Source organism: Macrotis lagotis, chromosome X (genome assembly GCF_037893015.1).
Source record: "Macrotis lagotis isolate mMagLag1 chromosome X, bilby.v1.9.chrom.fasta, whole genome shotgun sequence".
In the NCBI taxonomy this organism is placed as follows: domain Eukaryota; kingdom Metazoa; phylum Chordata; class Mammalia; order Peramelemorphia; family Peramelidae; genus Macrotis; species Macrotis lagotis.
In genome coordinates, this window is record NC_133666.1 from 425553756 (window position 1) to 425572564 (window position 18809).

At 31.8% G+C, this 18809-nt stretch overlaps 1 protein-coding gene across 4 annotated transcripts in view; it reads right to left on the reverse strand.

The window, feature by feature from the left end:
* Positions 1 to 18809, reverse strand: part of LOC141497715 (lipoxygenase homology domain-containing protein 1-like) — a 710463-nt gene that overhangs the window by 33013 nt on the left and 658641 nt on the right. For all 4 annotated transcript variants that reach the window (XM_074200482.1, XM_074200484.1, XM_074200481.1 and 1 more), the window contains 4 exons: positions 3831 to 4026; positions 2309 to 2368; positions 967 to 1139; positions 342 to 564 (listed from right to left, as the gene is read on the reverse strand). In XM_074200482.1, coding sequence (XP_074056583.1) covers positions 342 to 564; positions 967 to 1139; positions 2309 to 2368; positions 3831 to 4026 — 652 coding nt within the window. The remainder of the gene's footprint in view (positions 1 to 341; positions 565 to 966; positions 1140 to 2308; positions 2369 to 3830; positions 4027 to 18809) is intronic.

An 18809-nucleotide genomic window follows, 5' to 3' on the forward strand; every position in this document is an offset into this window, starting at 1 on the left:
TAACTAATTTTAAAGGTTTTTCATTATTATATCACATTCATTTCTGAAAAAGGGAGAGGAAAAAAACCAAACAATTCAGCAAAGCTACCCAATCCATAACCAAATCTTACTCCCTATTCTATACCCTTATTCTTCTGTCAAAAATTTAAAAAAAATACATTTTTAAAATTTCTTCTTTGGGGCTAAGTCTAGTTATTATAGTTGCACAGTGTTTCAGTACATCACTTTTTAAAAGATAGTAAAATGTACTACTTTAAGAAAAAACCTGACTGTGATATTAGAAACCATTAGCCTTCAGATCATCCATCATCTTCAGTATAGATAGATATATATATACCTACCAGACAGTGTTTTCTTTAATGGCCACTCGACAGGGAACTCAATGCATCTATCTCCATTAAAAGAAAGAGGAAGTGTTTTATTTATAGAACAACTAAAGGTATCCAAGGTTGCTTTATTCTGCATTTTAAAATGAAGAACAGACAGCTGTGATGTGCTGGAATGCAAACTCTCCAATCCCAGCCGTACTTTATAAAGAGTTCCTAAGTCAGAGGGCATGAATACCTAGGAGGCAATGAAACAAGTTAATAGCAAGTAGGACACTGATTTCTGTGAAATATATATTCACAGATCTTTTTGTATACTGAGGCATACAAAATTTACTTAAAAGATACTTAAAATTACATAATCAACTATAATTAGTAATGTTAAGACAAGTTATATGTCTTTGAATTAATTACATTTGCAAGAATCTATTCTTAGTTTTATCACATAGATGAAAAAAAATCATTCCTGACAAATACCATAAAGCAGTACAAAATAACAAGTATAAATACCAGATATTGGATGATTCCTACTTGGTTAAAATATAATATTTTATATTTAATATACCACATGTCAATATCTTAATGGCAATCTAAAAATTAAAAAGAATGGTGAAAGGCAAAGTTTGCATTCTATTTTTACCTCAAATATTACTGCATCCTCAGCATGTTCCAGTCTGTTTTCTAGAGTCATTGGGTTTGATTTTCCGTAAGTCCCATATAGAATCATAACCAAATGAGGGGCATTTGGCCCAATATGTTCATAGTCTTGATATGATTTTTCTTGAAGTTTCAGATAAATTTTCCATGTGCCTTCTGACCAAATTAGATATGAATAAAATAAGGGAAATTTTATTGTAGAATTTGATTTTCACATGAAACTGATAGCCCAGGCAAAATTCATAAAAGGTAACTGAATTTTTACTTTATTTCACTTCCTCATCCTTCATTCACTATAGGATCATAGGATCAAATGATTTAGTCAGTGTTCTCAGATTTGCTAATATTCACTGAAAGCATATTTCAAAACTGTAGAGCAGTTCTCAAACATTTTTATCTCAGAACTATTTTTATCCTTTAAAAATTGAGTATACCTAAAAGTTTTTATGTAGATTCAGGTGTAGGCCTGTACAGCTCAGAATTTGCATTACAATTGAGCATTTGATTTATTGTGTTGCTTAATGTCCAAACTTAAGGAAGTGATAGAGTAAATGTTAATGATGCCAAATGAACTTCAACTTTTTTGGGGGAGTCAGTTAAACATTTACCATCACATTCCTGCTTATATCCATCAATATTTACTATTTTACAAGTTAAAACAGAACATTTTTCAAACATTTAGATATTTGCAAAGGACAAAATCCCATCATATGTTAATATAAACATAATATTTTATGAGAAATATCTTTTTTCAAAACAAAAATATGGGAAGAGTAAAATTTTTAAAGATATTTTTGAAAAGCTGCATTCTGATACCTGCTCCTGTATATGTTGTTTTAGTTGATGTACATAAAGAAAATCTGGCTTCACAGAGATATATACTTAGAAAAGCTAGGGACATTTTAATAGGCAAATAATGTTTTAGTCATATTTTGGAAATAGTTTTGACCTCACAGTATCTCTACTATCACAATGTCTCAAGGACATTATTAGGATGGTAAGGTTCACTCTTTGAGAACTGCTGTGGTAGAGGAAAGAGCACTGGATTTGGAAAGGGAGAAACTGATAAGACTTATTCTGCTAACTTTAACCTGTGTGTGTATGTGGCCTGACATGTGTTCCTTGATTTCTTTGGACCTCAATTTCCTCAAGCATTAAAACAAAGAATTCGGGTGATTTTCACAATTCTTTCCAGCTCTAAAACTGATGATTGACTAGCAGAAATCTCACTTTATGTGTACAATACTGGGCAAAGGAAATCAAACAATTTGGTAAGAATTCCATAGGATTGTATTTAGAATTGACAACAATGGCATGAAGATTACCTGACTTCATTTGCTGACTTCCCAATGGCAAGACATTCACATGCCCGATTTCCTTGAATTCTAATTGAAAAGGAGATTGAAATCCAAATTAATGTTTTCACAAAACAGTGTCTAAATGATAATGAGCATCTGTATTCATTTGTGGTTAAGTAATGGAACATCATTTAGATTAAGATTAAATGATGAAATCTACAATGAGAATTTTCTATATAAGCCTACCCTCTTAGACACTGCTCACATAATGAGCTGGGTCTAGAACACACACTGTATTTTGAAAAGCTGTGAATCTAGACACTCAACTATTTTTCATTTTTAATTATTTATGCTTCATTTACATAATTACTACGATCACTGGTTTGGATGTGACTGAATTAATCAGATATTTTTAATGCCACACTAATTACTTAAGTCATAACAAGATATAATTGTATAAAATAAAATATAATTCTTTCCTCCATGATTTCATGCTAAAGTCAATTAAAGATCTTATGTTCCAGAAGTGCACAAAATGTATTTTTTCTGGGGTACATAATAACTTTTATATAGAATTATTTCTTATGTTACTTTCAAAAGTAAGGCTTCTTTTTAAATAATGCAAAGATCAAAACTCAGTTTTCTTGAATAAATGTCAGGTTATATTCCCTTTATTTCTCTTTTTTTATTTTTAGCTTTTTTTTTTTGCAAGGCAAATGGTGTTAAGTGGCTTGCCTAAGGCCACACAGCTGGGGTTATATTCTCTTTTAAAATATGTCAATAAAATTAATGATAGATGACTAGAAATAAGGAAATAAATAGTTATGAAATCCTAATATATAAAACTATCATTCTCAGGATATGCGTAGAAGTAGAAAAAGCACAGAGTTGGCAATGTATAAAATGAGGGTGTTCGATTTGATCTCTAATCTTGTCCCCAGTTGGGTGTATACTTAAATAAAGAATATGATATAATTAAGGCAATGACTTGAGAAGAAAACCAAAGCAATAACAATTGAATTACTAAATATATCTAAGAAATACTCAGACATATTTTCAATTCTCACTATAGTTGTTAAGTAAATATGATGAAAATCAAGAATGATATATGTGCCCTGCACATGATATTTTACAATGTGAGTCTCTTAGAAAAATTCAAAATTCTTTCCATATATCATCCAATTAAGCTTCATAATCCATCTCTTGAGGTTTCAGTGAGGGCAGGTCTTATATAGGTCTACTACTGCTTAGATAAGGAAGTTAAGGCTAAAAGATTTTAAATGTTGTTTGGGGAGTTATTTAATTTCATGCTCATCTATTAAATACGCATCAGAACTGGAAATAAAAGTCAACTTTGCTGACTCCACTCATTTTCGTTATGCTGAGTCTAAACAAGGCAATGACATTTTCCTTGAAATGGAAACTGTTTGAATGGTTCTTAACAAAAACAAAAAAAATGCCAATTTTATTGCTCTTTCCAAAATAAGTTTAACAAAATTATTATTTTCTGTCACAAGAATTATTTTCTACAGGAAATTATTTTTGTCACCTGTAACTTTCAATGTAATTGCCGAGTTTGTTCCACTTTTGAGCCATTTATGAGCTAGAAACACTATTTCTTTTCCTTCCATTGATGCCTCTCTCACGGTAATCTTCTCCAGATGCCAGTCAGGGCCTTTCCCCTTTTCCACATACAATGCTTGCAAACGGCCAATATCTACTGCTTCAATTCTGAACATATCCACCTACAAGAGGTCATAAAAACATGTCAACAAGGATGAAATAAAGTATAGCAACCTAAGAAAGGTGAAGCAAGTGCTTTAAGTTCAGATAAAATAAAAGTTTTCCAAGTGAGGTTAAGTCTTACAGAGTAATTTCCTGGATGAAGCTGCTACACCTTAGAGGTTTCAGGTAATAAACTTATAAATATCAGTGGGAATGTCAACTTGCCTCCATAGTTTTCATCAGGTCAGTGCTTTTCTCAAGTGAAATTGTCCACTAAAAAGGCAACCATATCTTTGCCCAAGTATGGCAGTATCTACTGGTTATTAAACTGTCAAAGAAGTTAAATATATATATATATATATATATATATATATATATATATATATATATATATATATATATATATATGTGTGTGTGTGTGTGTGTGTGTGTGTGTGTGTGTGTGTGTATACACACACACATATATATATATATATATATATATATATATATACACACATATATATCCTTTTCTCAATTCCCATCCTTCTTGACTTCTCTGAAACCTTTGATACTGTCAATCAATATTTTCTTGTTACTCTCTCTTCTCTATAGAGAAGAATGGCTTTTCCTGTTGTTGTTTCTCCAGGTTCTTTTCCTGCCTGTTCTTGCTGCTCCTTCTCCTTCTCCTTTTTCCTATCTTCATTTGTGTCTTGATAGTCATGGTTTTCCCATGATATTCATTTTTCAAACCTCTTTTCTTCTCCTTTTATGCTATCTTGCTTGGAGATCTCATAAACTACCATGGATTCAACTTCATCTCTATACAGATGGTTTTCAGATGTATTTAGCCAGGTTTAATTTCTTTACTGACCTCCATTATCATATCCCCAATGCCTTTTCACACACTAAATATCCTCTAAAGATCTTGATTTCTTTTAAACATATCCTAAAAATGAATGAATTTTCTTTCTTCTCAAAGCCCTCCCCTTTCAAAATTTCTTTTGAATATATCACCATCCTTCAAGCATACTATTGAGTAAATTTTTAGCTGAACTGGTTCCCAAGGCAGTTATCATTCATTATACTTCACTCTCACTCGCTTCCTTCATATACTATTGTCACAGCTGGTCACATAGTAAGTATTTAGCAAATTAAATACTGGTTGACATGTTGAATTGCCTATTGTGATATTTAACTGATTAAAATAAAAAAGACTTCTCTGAAGTAGTGATGTCTAATTTAATCTCTCTAGGAGTAGACAAAAATTATTCATTTGGATGTAGGGTGGACATATTACAATTTCTACTGAAATTATTTGTTTCTAAAATAAGAAATAAATTAAGATTTACTTACATTAAATAGATTGATCCTTATACTCTCCCTCCACTGTATATACTAATGGTCCCCTGGCATATATAGTATTTGAGATATCTTTAGTGAAGAGCAAGAATTACACATCTGAATATATTGTCAATGCTGCTCTAATAACAATTATAATAATGACAATTTTGTTGTTCAGTTGTTTTTTAGTTGTGTTCAACTCTTCATGATTCTACTTGTGATTTTCTTGGCAAAGACATTGGAGTAGTTTGCCATTTCCTTCATTAGCTTATTTTACAGAACAAGAAACTCAGACAAACAGAGGTTAAGTGACTTGCCCAGGGTCTCATAGTTCATAAATGTCTGAGGATGGAATAGAATTCAAGTCTTTCTTACTCCAGGTCCAGTACTTTCTCCATTGCATCAACTTATTTCTCCTATTTGATTAATTCACTTTCAAAATACTGCTAAGTGTTATAATTTACATGTGCACTGCTTAAGTGAATTTATGGATTTAAATTAAAGATTTAAATTAACAAAACTTCCCAAATGAACAGGGGAATAAAAACATTCTTACAAAGAAGCCTGGTATTTAAGGTAATATTAAAAATTTGAGGGGTGGCTAGGTGGCACAGTGGATAGAGCACTGGCCTTGGAGTCAGGAGTACCTGAGTTCAAATCCGGCCTCAGACACCTAATAATTACCTAGCTTTGTGGCCTTGGGCAAGTCACTTAACACCATAGCCTTGAAAAATCTTAAAAAAAAAATTTGAGTGAGCAAGAAAATGTCAGAATAGATGTTTCTTTTCCCAAGAGAAGTACTTTGCCAGCACAAAATAGGGGAAAATGACAATTGTTTCCTATGTGAAAAAATGTTTTTAAAAATTCAAAATTATCAAGTTGTATTGAATCTCATTTGCGACATCCTATACTTATATTTTGCCTTGAGAAATCTTCCAATCAGAATTCAAGTATGTGGAATCAATAAGTTACAATATGAAATTGTAGCACCTTGCAAGAACTTGTATAAGAACTTATAAGAGTTTATAAGAACACCTCATTGAGGTCACTGAAAATAGCAATTCACTAGTCAAATTTCAAATAATTATGAGCATAAATCATATATCTACTTACATATTATGTAGTTATTCATAGTTTTATAGCATATACACAAGAACATTTGTGTGTGTTTATATATTTTAATTATAAAACACAAAAGTAGAAATTAAGTGTTTTGATAAATATGAAATAAAGACAATTTTGACAATTGCTAAATGTTAATTGTACAAAATCCATTCACTAGTAATATTTTAGAAAAATGGGATTTAAAATACTTCATTATTTTTAAATCTTGGTTTAATATTTAATCACAGAGCAACTTGAAGATCTTACTGAAAAATAATTTTATTTTGATTCTTGACTCTGATGGATATCATGTCTTAAAAAGGTATTTTACAAAGATACTAAAATCTAAAGGATGTGCTATTAGCTGACCTCACTAAATTCTGGTAGACATAAGTAGGAGATCTCCATCTCTTCTCAAGAAAGATGATATTTACTTCATTGTCATGAGTCAATGTGATCATAGGATCATAGTTTCACTACTGAAGAGGACCTCAGAGATCTCCTAGTTCAACTCCATTATTTTAAAGATAAGATGAGGACCAGAACAGTTAAATAACTTAGTCATGCTCAAAGAACTAGTAAATGGTTGAACTAGGATTTGACCAGAGAGTTTTTCCTACTCCTAGTCTAACACTTTACCTTCTATACTGTGCAGCCATGACAAGGCCTGAGTTCTCTTTTGGGGATCAGAAAGGTTTGGGTTTAAATGTTACCTCTTTACTATCAATGTATGAACCCAAACAAGTTGTTTAAACTGGATGAACTTTAATATTTCCTTAGGCTTTGTAAACTAAATCATAGCTGGTGGAGTTAAAATGGTAGAGGGAGTAGACATACTAGAAGTATCCTAGACTACAGAAAGCGTTATTTTTTTTTTCTGACTTCAAGTTAAGGAAACTATTCTAGCAGTCTATAGTCGATAGTTGGTAATATACACATCCTTCCTAATCAAATGTTGGCTATTATGAAGGACTAGAGTCATATTTAAATTATATGAAGACTTCTCACCCATTTTCCCCCTTCCCTTCCCTTATTACTGTTCTTTGTTGGTCCTAGGACCTCTTTGAAAGAGAAGGATGTAAATATGGTCAGGATTCAGTTCTTTGATTAATTTAATTTTATCAAAAACCATACAGAAGCAACTTGGAGGAACCATACCAAGGAGGAGACTGATAAAATACTGATAGACTTGAATTCAGGTATGGATTTATTGGGGGAATTTCAGAGCTGGAGTACCTAGAGGAAGAGAAGGGAAGTAGTAAGGAAAAGAGTTATCACAATCAAAGTTCACTTTGGATCAGAATGAAAGTCCTAGATCTTTTTCTACATCTGGGATAAACTCTTCTATATCTGGCCTTCATTTATTTCTTGGCATTGGGTACTATCATAAAATCTAGATTCATAGTGAGAAAGGACCTCATAAGACTATCCAATCTAGCCACCTCACTTTACAGATGGGCCCTGGGGAAACTATATAATTTGCCTAATGACATATAGATACTGAGTATCAAAGTTGAGATTTGAATCTAGGGCTTATGACTGGAGGATCAGTATTCTTTCTACTGCTCTCATTGTGCTCCTTTCTTATCAATCTACTAGACTATAAGCTCCATGATAGCAGGGTAGGGACTGTGTCTTAATTAAACTTACCAAGTCCTACCTAACAGAGGGCTATGAACTTAATACAGTTTGATTGGTTGAATAAATAAACCATTCAACCAATTCACTTTTTAAATCAACAACATTATATTTTTTAAAGATAGACTATTTAATTTGAGTTTTACAATTTTACCCCTATTCTTGCTTCCCTCCCCCCACCTCCCACAGAAGGTAGTCTGTTAGTCTTTACATTGCTTCCATGGTATACAATGTAAATCAACAATATTTTTAAAAAAATTTCAGAATAAAATAACCTACCTCTATCTTTATATTAAATTGATATCAGGGAAGGTCCTAATATGGTCTTAGTAAGAGAGAAAGGCAAATTGTAGATGAGAGAGAGTGCCAATGATGCAGCTTTGCATCAACTCTCCATTCCCACAGAAGTTAAACTATTGTTAGGTACAGAGAACACTAGGTTTGGTCTTGTTTTTTTTTTATTCTTGTTCATCCTGCATATCTTCCTTGGGGGCAGGCTGGCCTAAGTGTGTGGGCAGCATATGTCACCTTGGCCTGTATAGTATCTTTAATCTTGCTCAATTGGTTCTAAACAAGTAATTCAACAGAACACAAGTGATCAGCTCTTGCTAACATTTCTTCATGCAGCAGTTACCATGGTACCAACCTGCCTGGTTGATGTCTAAATATAGTGATAAAGGATAGTATCTCTTTCCAAACACCAAAGGGACATTTTGAAGAGCAAAGGAAATGGACTGAATGTCCCTGTGCTATTGTTTGGGGAATGGGAGCATTTTAAGTCAGTGTCTGTACAGGGATAATGATACAGCTGATTTCATTCCAAAGCATTTTGGGGGTCATTTGTTTTATAGCACATATTATTCCCCTCTACACATTCTATGGTCCAAACATACTGGTCTATTTTGATCCTTGCACATGAGACTCCATCTCCTATTTCAATGCCTTTAGTATGGGTCTGTAGGAAGCTACTGACTCAAAGCCTTTGTCAATTCAACAAACATTTTTTGGGTGTCCATGTGGCAAAACATTATACTAGGTTCTGTTGATACAAAACAATAACAGACATAGGACCAAACCTCCAAATATTTAATATTTTAGAGAATTGAGTTATATACTAAAGTGAAAAATATTAGGAAAATACAAAGGAAAATATATTGTATGAGGAGAGTATGAGGAGAGATTCAGAGAGAGTGAAACAGTAAAGAAGGGAACAGAAGAGGGGAAATGACAGGGAGGAAGGGAGAGAAGGAGAAAAAGAGAGAGAAAGAAACAGAGGCAGAGAGAGAGAGACAGGGACAGAGAGAAAAGAACTCCCTGAGAAGTCATTTAAAATATGAAAAATATTCAAGTAATTCATATAATAAAATTCATTTTTATCTGTCCTATTCCTGGTTTAAGAATTATCCTTAAATATAATTTTTAAAATTACTTCCACAAATTCTTTAATTTTTAAAACTTACATGACCTTTTATATTCTCTCATTCATTATGGAATATGGTATAAGACATAGGTAAAAATATTTTTTCATATTTTTCTGGTATTTCAAACTTTTCTTGTTAAAGATGGAGCTGTTTCCCCAACAATATATGCTCATTGTTGTCAAACAGTAGACATATTTTCTATTGCATCTCATTTTTTGATTATTCAGTCTGTTCTGATATTCTGTTTTTACATTTTTAGTCATTATCTTTTTTTCTATTTTTGGTTTTTGTAAGGCAGTGGGGTTAAGTGACTTGCCCGAGGTCACACAGTTAAGTAAGTATAAAGTGTATTTAGGAGTAGGATTCAGTTCCTCCTGATTCCAGGGTCAGTTCTCTAGTCACTGCTCCACCTAGTTGCTCCAATATTTTTGAACAATATCAAACTATTTTGATCACTACACCTTTATAATGACATACTTCATTTGTATATTTTTTTGCCTTATTTAACTTGAAGTTATAGACCTTGTATTCCTCCAGATAAATTTTGTAATTGCTATACCTAGTAATATAAAACATTATATGGGTTATTTGATTAGTATAACATTATCTAAATTAATTAAACCCATCATTTTTTACTGGAATTTTTCCTATTTTTAATACTGTATGTAATTGTTGCATATAATGAACTTATAGACTTATTGTGTATACTACTACTTTACTAAAGCTAATAATTATCTTTTAATTATTTTATATGCTATTTTTTTGGAGGTATAAGGATACCATCATGCCATCTGCAAATAGGAATAATTTTGACTTCTCTGCCAATTTTTATTTTGTTCTTTTCCCTTGTCACATTTCAAGAACTATATCAAAAAGTAGTGAGAAGTGTGGTTCTTGATTTAGCCCTTTTGGATAAGATTCAGGCATTTATTGAAAATATACCTATTTTACTTATTTATTGGGTTGTTTTATATCTATATTCTTAATGAAATTAGTAGTCCCAGATAGTCTTTCCCCAATCTTCAACCTATATCAGATTATAGATGAAAATTGAGCTTACTGTATATTAAAATATTTCCAGAGTTTTTTTTCCTGCACAAAAGGTTGTCTGGGTATATCTTCTTCTAATCTTCATATATGTAGCTGTTATTTTATTCAAAATGTGAAGAGTGTTTGTAATTTATTCAGACAAAATTCTAGAAAGATATTGAATAAATTATTTGCGATCATTATACAAAGGAAATCACTGAAATGAAATATGGCAGTCAGATGGCATAAAGAATGGAACATTGGATCTGGAATATTTGTAAAGCTCTTTAGAAACCTTACTATTATTAAGAACAGTTCATGTCAGAATGATTCTACTTTCATTTTTTGGAGAGAGTAACTAGATTGGCACTTCAGAGTTATGCTATAGAATCGGTATGCCTAGATTTTTAGCAAGTCATATATGTGTCATATCAAAAAATGGGAAAGAGATATTGTTTAGATAATGTATCTGATTGGATTTAGAAGCAATTGAATGGGTAAGCAAAAAGAATAGCTATTAATGAGTCATCAATGATTTGGAGAGAAGTCTACTGAAATGGTCTAGAAATCTATCATTAATTTTCTTCTGTTCAACATTTTTATACTTAAGTTTGCATATAATATTTATTTAGAGAAATATCTAACATATTAGATAATAAAATTGTGATCTGAAAAGATCTTGTCAAGCTAGATACTGACAATCTATTAGTATGAAGTGAGGATAAATTTGCACTTATGTTCAAACAATCAACTTCTAAGGATTTTATTAACTGCAAATTCAAAGTTAACCTATATTGTATCAAAAACATACAGCCCAAATAGTTAAACATATCCTATTCTGCATTAGAGCCTTAGTGTCTAAAACAAAGTAAACTTTTTTCTCTTCTCTTCTCTGAACAGATTACATTTAGCATATTCTTTTAGGTATCAAATTTTAGAAACAATATGGCTAGGTTAGACTATGTCTAGGCGAGTGTGACCAAAATGGTGGGAGGACTGGAATCAGGATAAATAAGTTTTGATAGAAAGAAATAGGATTTTTTTACCTATGAAAGGGAGGACTTGGGGAAGGGGAAATAAAGCTTCACATAAAGTATTTGAAGCACTATCATGTGGAGGTAGAATTAGACTTTTGTTTGGTCCTGGAGGGCAGAAATAATAGCAGTGATTACAGAGTTTCATAACACTTCAACCTATCTAAATTTGAAATAGGCTGTCTTGAGAGGCAGAGAATTCCTGCTCTTTCAAAGCATTGAAACAGAAGTTGGAAGACCATTAATCTATTGGTTAAGTATTTATTAAATACTTACAATATATGATGTACTGTATTGAGTAGTGGAGATACAAAGAAAAAAAAAGCATTGCCCCTACACTCAAAGATTTGATATTCTAATGGAGGAGATAATAGAGGTTTAGTGAAGTTATAAAATGGATTTTTGTTTATTTGTCAATTGAACTAAGTGTCAACTACTGTTATCTACTTAAATTATTTGATTCCATTACTTTATGTTCTCTTAATAGTTTTTCTTTGACATTTTTCTTAGATTTGTTTTTTTTCCTTTTTTTTCCTTTTCCTTTTCCATTTCTACCACTATTCATCATCTGGTAATATATCTTCAAGAAGAGATTTGGGGTTGTAATCAATTTATTTTGCCCCATTCAGAAACTACTGATCTTACAGATTAAGTAGTCGAAAAAGATGCTAGGGTAGGCTGAACTTCATCCAATTAAGAAGTCTACATCTTTGTTGATTTTTATTTAATTTTTAACATTGCTATCTATCCTCTCCTTTTCTCTAAAGGTTCTGATAATGTTTTTCCCCTTTAATTTGGCAGAAAGAATGATGGGTTTAAAGTCAGAGGATCAGGGTTCAGATCTCAAATCTGGGACTGCTATAGAGGCTTTCTAAGGTCCTTTCCAACAGTAAGAAAGTGAGTGTATTTTTCCCTTCTGCTTTCAACATATTCCAAAGGATAGATATTCTTGTCATCTCAAGGACAAGTAAACAATACATACTTAAGTGAAGAGACCCAAAAACATACTAACAGATTGCAGCCTATTCTGAATGACTAAATACAAGAAATAGCTACAATTATGAATCAATAGGGAGAGAGAATAGCCTACATACTTTGCTGGTATCAACATAAAGGAAAAGATTTAGCAAAGTTTCCCAACAAGTTGAATGGGTCCCCCACTAGAAGTCTTATGGAGAGACAAAGATGAGTCTCACAGAATAGAGTACATAGATTGTGATCTCTATTGTTATAGAGAATTTTGCCTTTTTTGCTTATCCCTGAGGAAAAAAAAAACTAACCTATAGTCAAATTCTAGGTAAGTGGTGAGAGTAAGCAATTCCATAAAATAACAGAATCATTAAAATATTGAAATGTTTTATCATACACATTTTCTGATTGAATCAATTATATCTACTCACTTTTTCCCATGTGTAAAGATTACTATGGACCAGGTACAATGTGTTTTCCTGGAAGCCTAATGGATGTCATATAGTCTATACTATCTGAGGTAAACTAATCATATGTACTTAGCCAAGACTCTTCAGTGTCTCTGAGCAATTGTGATATGTGGAGTGACAATGAGTCTCCATGAGTTAGGAAAAGTGACAAAAGCCTGATGTAAACATACATCAAAGTCCTTCTTTTCATAAACCTAGATCATTCATACACAAGGCATAGGTGACATACTTGGCTTATCTTTTAAGGTGTCCTTTCTCAGCTTTTTTTTGAAGGTGATAACTGCTATTCCATTCTGAGAGTAGGTGGCTATTGCTCTAATGTCCTTTCCTCACTGCCCATTCACTGTTCATGATTTACTGTCTACTTTCTTTACTATCCATATTCAAAGTCTTGGATATATTCAGTAAAGTCATGTAGCCTTACCTTGAAAGAGCCACATAAAAGCTTATTTTCAAGAAAGATTGGCTGGTCTTGTTCTTCCATGAAACACCTTTTATGTCCCAAACAAACAAAACAGACACAAAGAAAGCACTGGATATTCCAACTGAGTTATTTAATGCAGGAAAAAAATTTATGAAAACAAAAATAACTTAAATCCACTGTAAATTGCTTTTGGCGGGCAGTTTTAAGAATTTTGAAATAAGACATACAAATATATGGTACAATATATGTTAATTTTCCTCTCATAAAATGATTCACACTCATACTTCACAGATTACAGGATTAGATTTGATGAACACAGTCTCTTCTAGCTCTGAGACACTGAGATTCTATTTAAAAAAATCTGTTTCTAAGTGAAACAAAATAAGAAACTTATAAAAACATGTAATTATCCAATTTGGATTTTGACCAATATCCTCATAATTTCAAACTAATATTATTTTCACAGATATATTTTTGTTAATGGCTATATAAATCAAATTCATGATTTTAGTTCTTCAAAAGGGAAAAAATCACTCTTTGATCAGATGGAGAAATGTATGAAGTATTTATTATATTTTTCAAATGTTATTCTCAGGTTCATTTGGCCAAAGTGTTCTGAGACTAGCTAAATTCTCATGAACTTTATGAAGTCACTCAAGTCCTTCTCTCTCTTTTTTTCATTAAATATCCAAGTTTCTAGATCATTTGTAAGGAATAAAAGAAATCTGGAAAGATAGAGTTTATGTAAGTGAATTTCTCTGCCAAATGATCTTCTATTTATTTGATTTGTAGATATAAATAAATCTCATTTCCATACCTGAATTTTCTTTTTTTTTTTTAATTAAAAACCTGAATAGAAATCTTAGTTTTTCATTTAGCTTGCAGCTGGTGTTCATCCCATGAGTAGAAGGAAGCTATCACTTTCTCATTGAGTCTATGGTCCACTGCAAATCCATTTGGAATGCTCAAATTTTTCATTCTCCTTTTTTATGCTAATTTACTAGGTGTGAGATCCACAATATTGTGTTCACTAGAGTTGTTCTCTTAGGCAATTAATTTCATAGAAAAATTATTTCTGTTTATTAGTTGTTTTTTCATTAGTTGTTCTTTCTCAAAGAAGACCATGACATCAGGGAGATGATGTCATGACAAACATGTGGACTGGGTTTGAGTGAGGAAGTGCCGTGATAATTCACCAGTCTCACTTTCTCCTCCAGTGTCATCTGGTTCCAATGACCAGATATGAATCAGGATGACTGAATATCGTCTTGGATTCCAGGCAGTAAGAGTTAAGTGACTTGCTCAAGATCATCAAGGGTTTGGAACCAGATTTGAATTCAGGTTCTCTTGACTCCAGGCTCAATCTTCTAGCTACTGTGCTATCTAGCAACCCTATTAATTATTTATAGTACTATTACTGTAAGATAGCTTGTGAAAAAGCTTTAAAACACATTATTAACATAGCAACACACTTCTTAAATGACAAAGTGTCTTTGAGTATAGTACCTGGAGACAGAAATTGTGGATTTTACTTTTCATTCCATTGCTAGCTAGCTTTGTGACCTTACCAAGAAACACAGCCTATCTTTGCCTTCATTGCCTTCATTTCCTCTGAAAATGAGGGTGTTGAACTAACTATGACTTCCAGACTTCAGATTTTTGTGATTCTCCAAAACTTAAAAGACAATTGCTGTTGTAGTCACAAATTTCCAGAATTTCTAGCTCCAGGGATATTCATCAACAGATGTCTAGGAATGGTTATCTAAACTTTGTCACTGAAAATCCAATTGGAATTACTGCATGAAAGAGACCAAGACCTGGGCAACTATACTGAAATGACCTGTATGAAATGATAGCATAAGATCATATTTGTATGTCAGATTCTTTTATTCAAAGATTTCACAAAACTTTTTGTATGATAGAGTTGTTTGTTGTTGTTATTTATAATTCTATAATTTATAATTCTATATATTTAAATTTTAGATATCCATTGAATAACTTTATTTCTATCTTTCAAATAATTTTCACAAATATGTACAAGCATTAGGTTCCTATTCTTCATTTCTACAATGCATAAAGAATAATAAAAGGTTAGCATGAATTTTGAAGTCTATTACTGTAAGACCAAGAAAAAAAGAGGAAAATATCTGTCTAGATTTCATCTCAAAGAGTTTATAATCTAATGGAGAAATATTAAATTCATTAAAATAAATGTGAGGGTCTTTGTAAGTAAACATAATCAATTGATACTCTTCTAACCCAGTTTATGAAATTATAGGAGTAGGTGATAGGGATAATGAATTTCATGTTTTAAATGAAGTGTAAAACATGCCTATGCCTTGTTCACCTTTTATGAAATGTGATGAAATTAGAAGGCATATTGCCATGCTAACTAAAGATTAACTATGTCCCAGCCACCTTTAAAAGGCCAGTTTGCTAATTCTAGACATTTGGAACAGGAACCCTTTGTGAAGTGTATCTCTTGGAAGCAGAGAAAAGAGCCTGCTAAAGGAGAAAGAACTCTAGTCTTGAGATTAGATTACTCCTTGCCTTTTGACTTATTTCTCTATTAGAATGGATAAAGTAGAGAAAAGCGATTCTTTTCTTCTCTGCTCCACCCCTGGCCACCTCATTTACAATTGAACAATTTGATCACCAGAGAAATGGCAGCAGCAAGGAGGAAGCTTCAGTGATCAAGAATACAATTAGCAGAGAAGTCTCCATAGCAAGATTCCTTGGTAACAAACTACCAGGAATTTAAGAAAGAATACAAGCTGGGAGTCCAGAGCTGAGCTGAGTATCAGAGGAGGTCCAAAGCACCTAACTGACACCAGGAAGACACACTATGAGAATACCCCAAGAAAAGAGGTATCAGGGTTCTTTTGTGTCAGTCATAAAAATGGTTGCCCTGGCTGTAGGGGTCCTCTAGATGTGCATTTCACTTGAAGTGCATACTAGAAAGAAATTTTCCTGGTGAATTGGGTTTTAATCCCTAATGAAGACCCCCAAATTATCATAAAATAGATGATTTGTGGGTATATAGAAAGGAAAGGTGTGATCACTATAAGTCAGAATAGGTTCCTTCCATATTTAAGCAAGACTTGACTCACTCTCTGTTTTGGACAGATGAATATCTTGAGATATTAGGAGAAATTACTGTAAAGGAGAATGCTGTATTAATTTTATAAACTGATATTTCAGCAACCAAGTATCTAGGAAACAGAAAATTTGAGCAGATTTAGAAGAATTCACAAAACTTGATTGAGAGTATCTATTTGCAGACTAATGACACCCTAGAAAGTCCTTCTGTTAAACAATTTTATCAAAAACTTTGATAAATATATTGATAGCATTTATCAAATTTGTGGAAGACATAAAATTAACAGAGAGAGCTAGTATGTGATGTGAATAAAACTGCAATAAGTTGAAAAAGAATAAGTTGAAAAGTAAGTGACAAAATTTTCTATATGTGAATTTAAAAAGTTATAAGTGAAAAATGTCAAATCTGTGACTAGACAATATTTCAGATGAAATAGATACCAGATTCTAAACTAAATCGTAAGCTCAAATTTGCAAATCTAACTTTTTACATCTTTCTTATCTATCTCTACTTTCCAATCACTGGACTTCTTTTATGGTTAAATCTCTTAACTTCTCTTATAGACAATTACAATCAAACAATTGACTGTTACCTCAACTGGTATTCCATCTCCCATCTCTAGGCCTCTGCATAGGTGATCTTCTAGAGTAAATTCTGACTTCAGCTTTGACTCTTAGAACTTTGAGTTTCCTCTTAGACTCATTTGAAGTGCTACTTTCCACAAGAAATCTTTCTTGATGAGATGGTAATAAAATTTTCAAATTACCTTGTCATTATTTGTATTTTAATAATAAAATATTTATAATAATAATAATAATAATTTTTGTTCACTTTGTTATTGATATGGTTGCTTATATTGATTGTTTTCATAATATTGAACTACCCCTGCCTCCCTGGTATAAATCCTAGTTAGTCATGGTATATTATAACTTGTCATAATCTCTTTACTAAAATTTATTTTAAAATTGCATCAGTATTCATTAGGGAGATTGTCTATAATTTTCTGTGTCTGTTTTGGCTCTTCTTGGTTCAGGTATCAGTACCATATTGGTGTGATAAAATGAATTTGACAGAACTCCCTCTATTTTTAAATATAATGTATATAAAATTGGAATTAATTTTTCCTTAAATGTTTAGTAGAATTCACTTGCAAATTCATCTGGCCCTTGAGATATTTTTCTTTGGGAGTTTATTGATGGTTTCTTCAATTTCTTTTTTATTCAAATGGGGATAAGTATTAAGAGAAGGAAAGGGAAAAAAGGTCAGTAGAAAGAAAAACTAATGGAGAGGTAGCTGTCAGAAGCAAAACATAGGGGACAGGTTAAAGGTTGGGAAAGAATATATATTATGCCAAAGCAAAAAACAAATCTGGGATAATTTGCATAGATTATATTTTTCTAAATATTCATCCATTTCACTTAGATTGTCAAATTTGTTGGCATATGGCTGTGCAAAGTAGCTACAAATTGTTACTTTAATTTCCTCCTCTTTGGTAGTGAATTCACCCTTTTAATTTTTGATACTGGTAATTTTGTATTCTTTTTTTTAAATCTGATTAACCAAAGTTTTATCTATTTTATTTTTTTATAAAACCAACTCTCAGTTTTATTTAATAGTCTAATAGTTTTCTTAATTTCAGTTTTCTTAATTTATCCTTTGATTTTCAGAATTTCTAATTTGTTATTTAATTGGATATTTTTAACTTGTTCTTTTTCTAGTTTTTTTAGTTGCATGTACAATTCAGTGTTCTCCTCTTCCTGTATTTAATTCATTTAAGTATTTAGAGATATAAAATTACCCCTAAAAACTGCTTTGGCTGCATCCCACAAATTTTGGTATAATGTCTCATCATCATTATTATTTTGTATGAAATTGTTGGTTATTTCTATGATTTGTTGTTTAATTCACTCAGACTTTAAAAATCAAGTTATTTAGTCTGCAATTAATTTTTAGCATATCTTTCTATGACTTTTTACATGCAATTTTTATTACAACATGATCTGAAAAGGATATATTTAATATTTCTGCCTTTCTACATTTGATTGTAAGGCTTTTATGCCCTAATAATGGTCACTATTTGAATAGGTGCCATGTACTACCATCTTTCCCCATTCAATTTTCTCCATAGGTCTATCATATCCAAGTTTTCTAAAATTCTATTCATCTTCTTAATGTCCTTCTTGTTTATTTTTGTGGTTAGTTTTATCTAATTCTGAGAGAGGGAGGTTGAAGTCCCCTTCAATTATAGTTTTGCTCTTTATGCCTCCCTGAAACTTGTTTAACTTCTCATC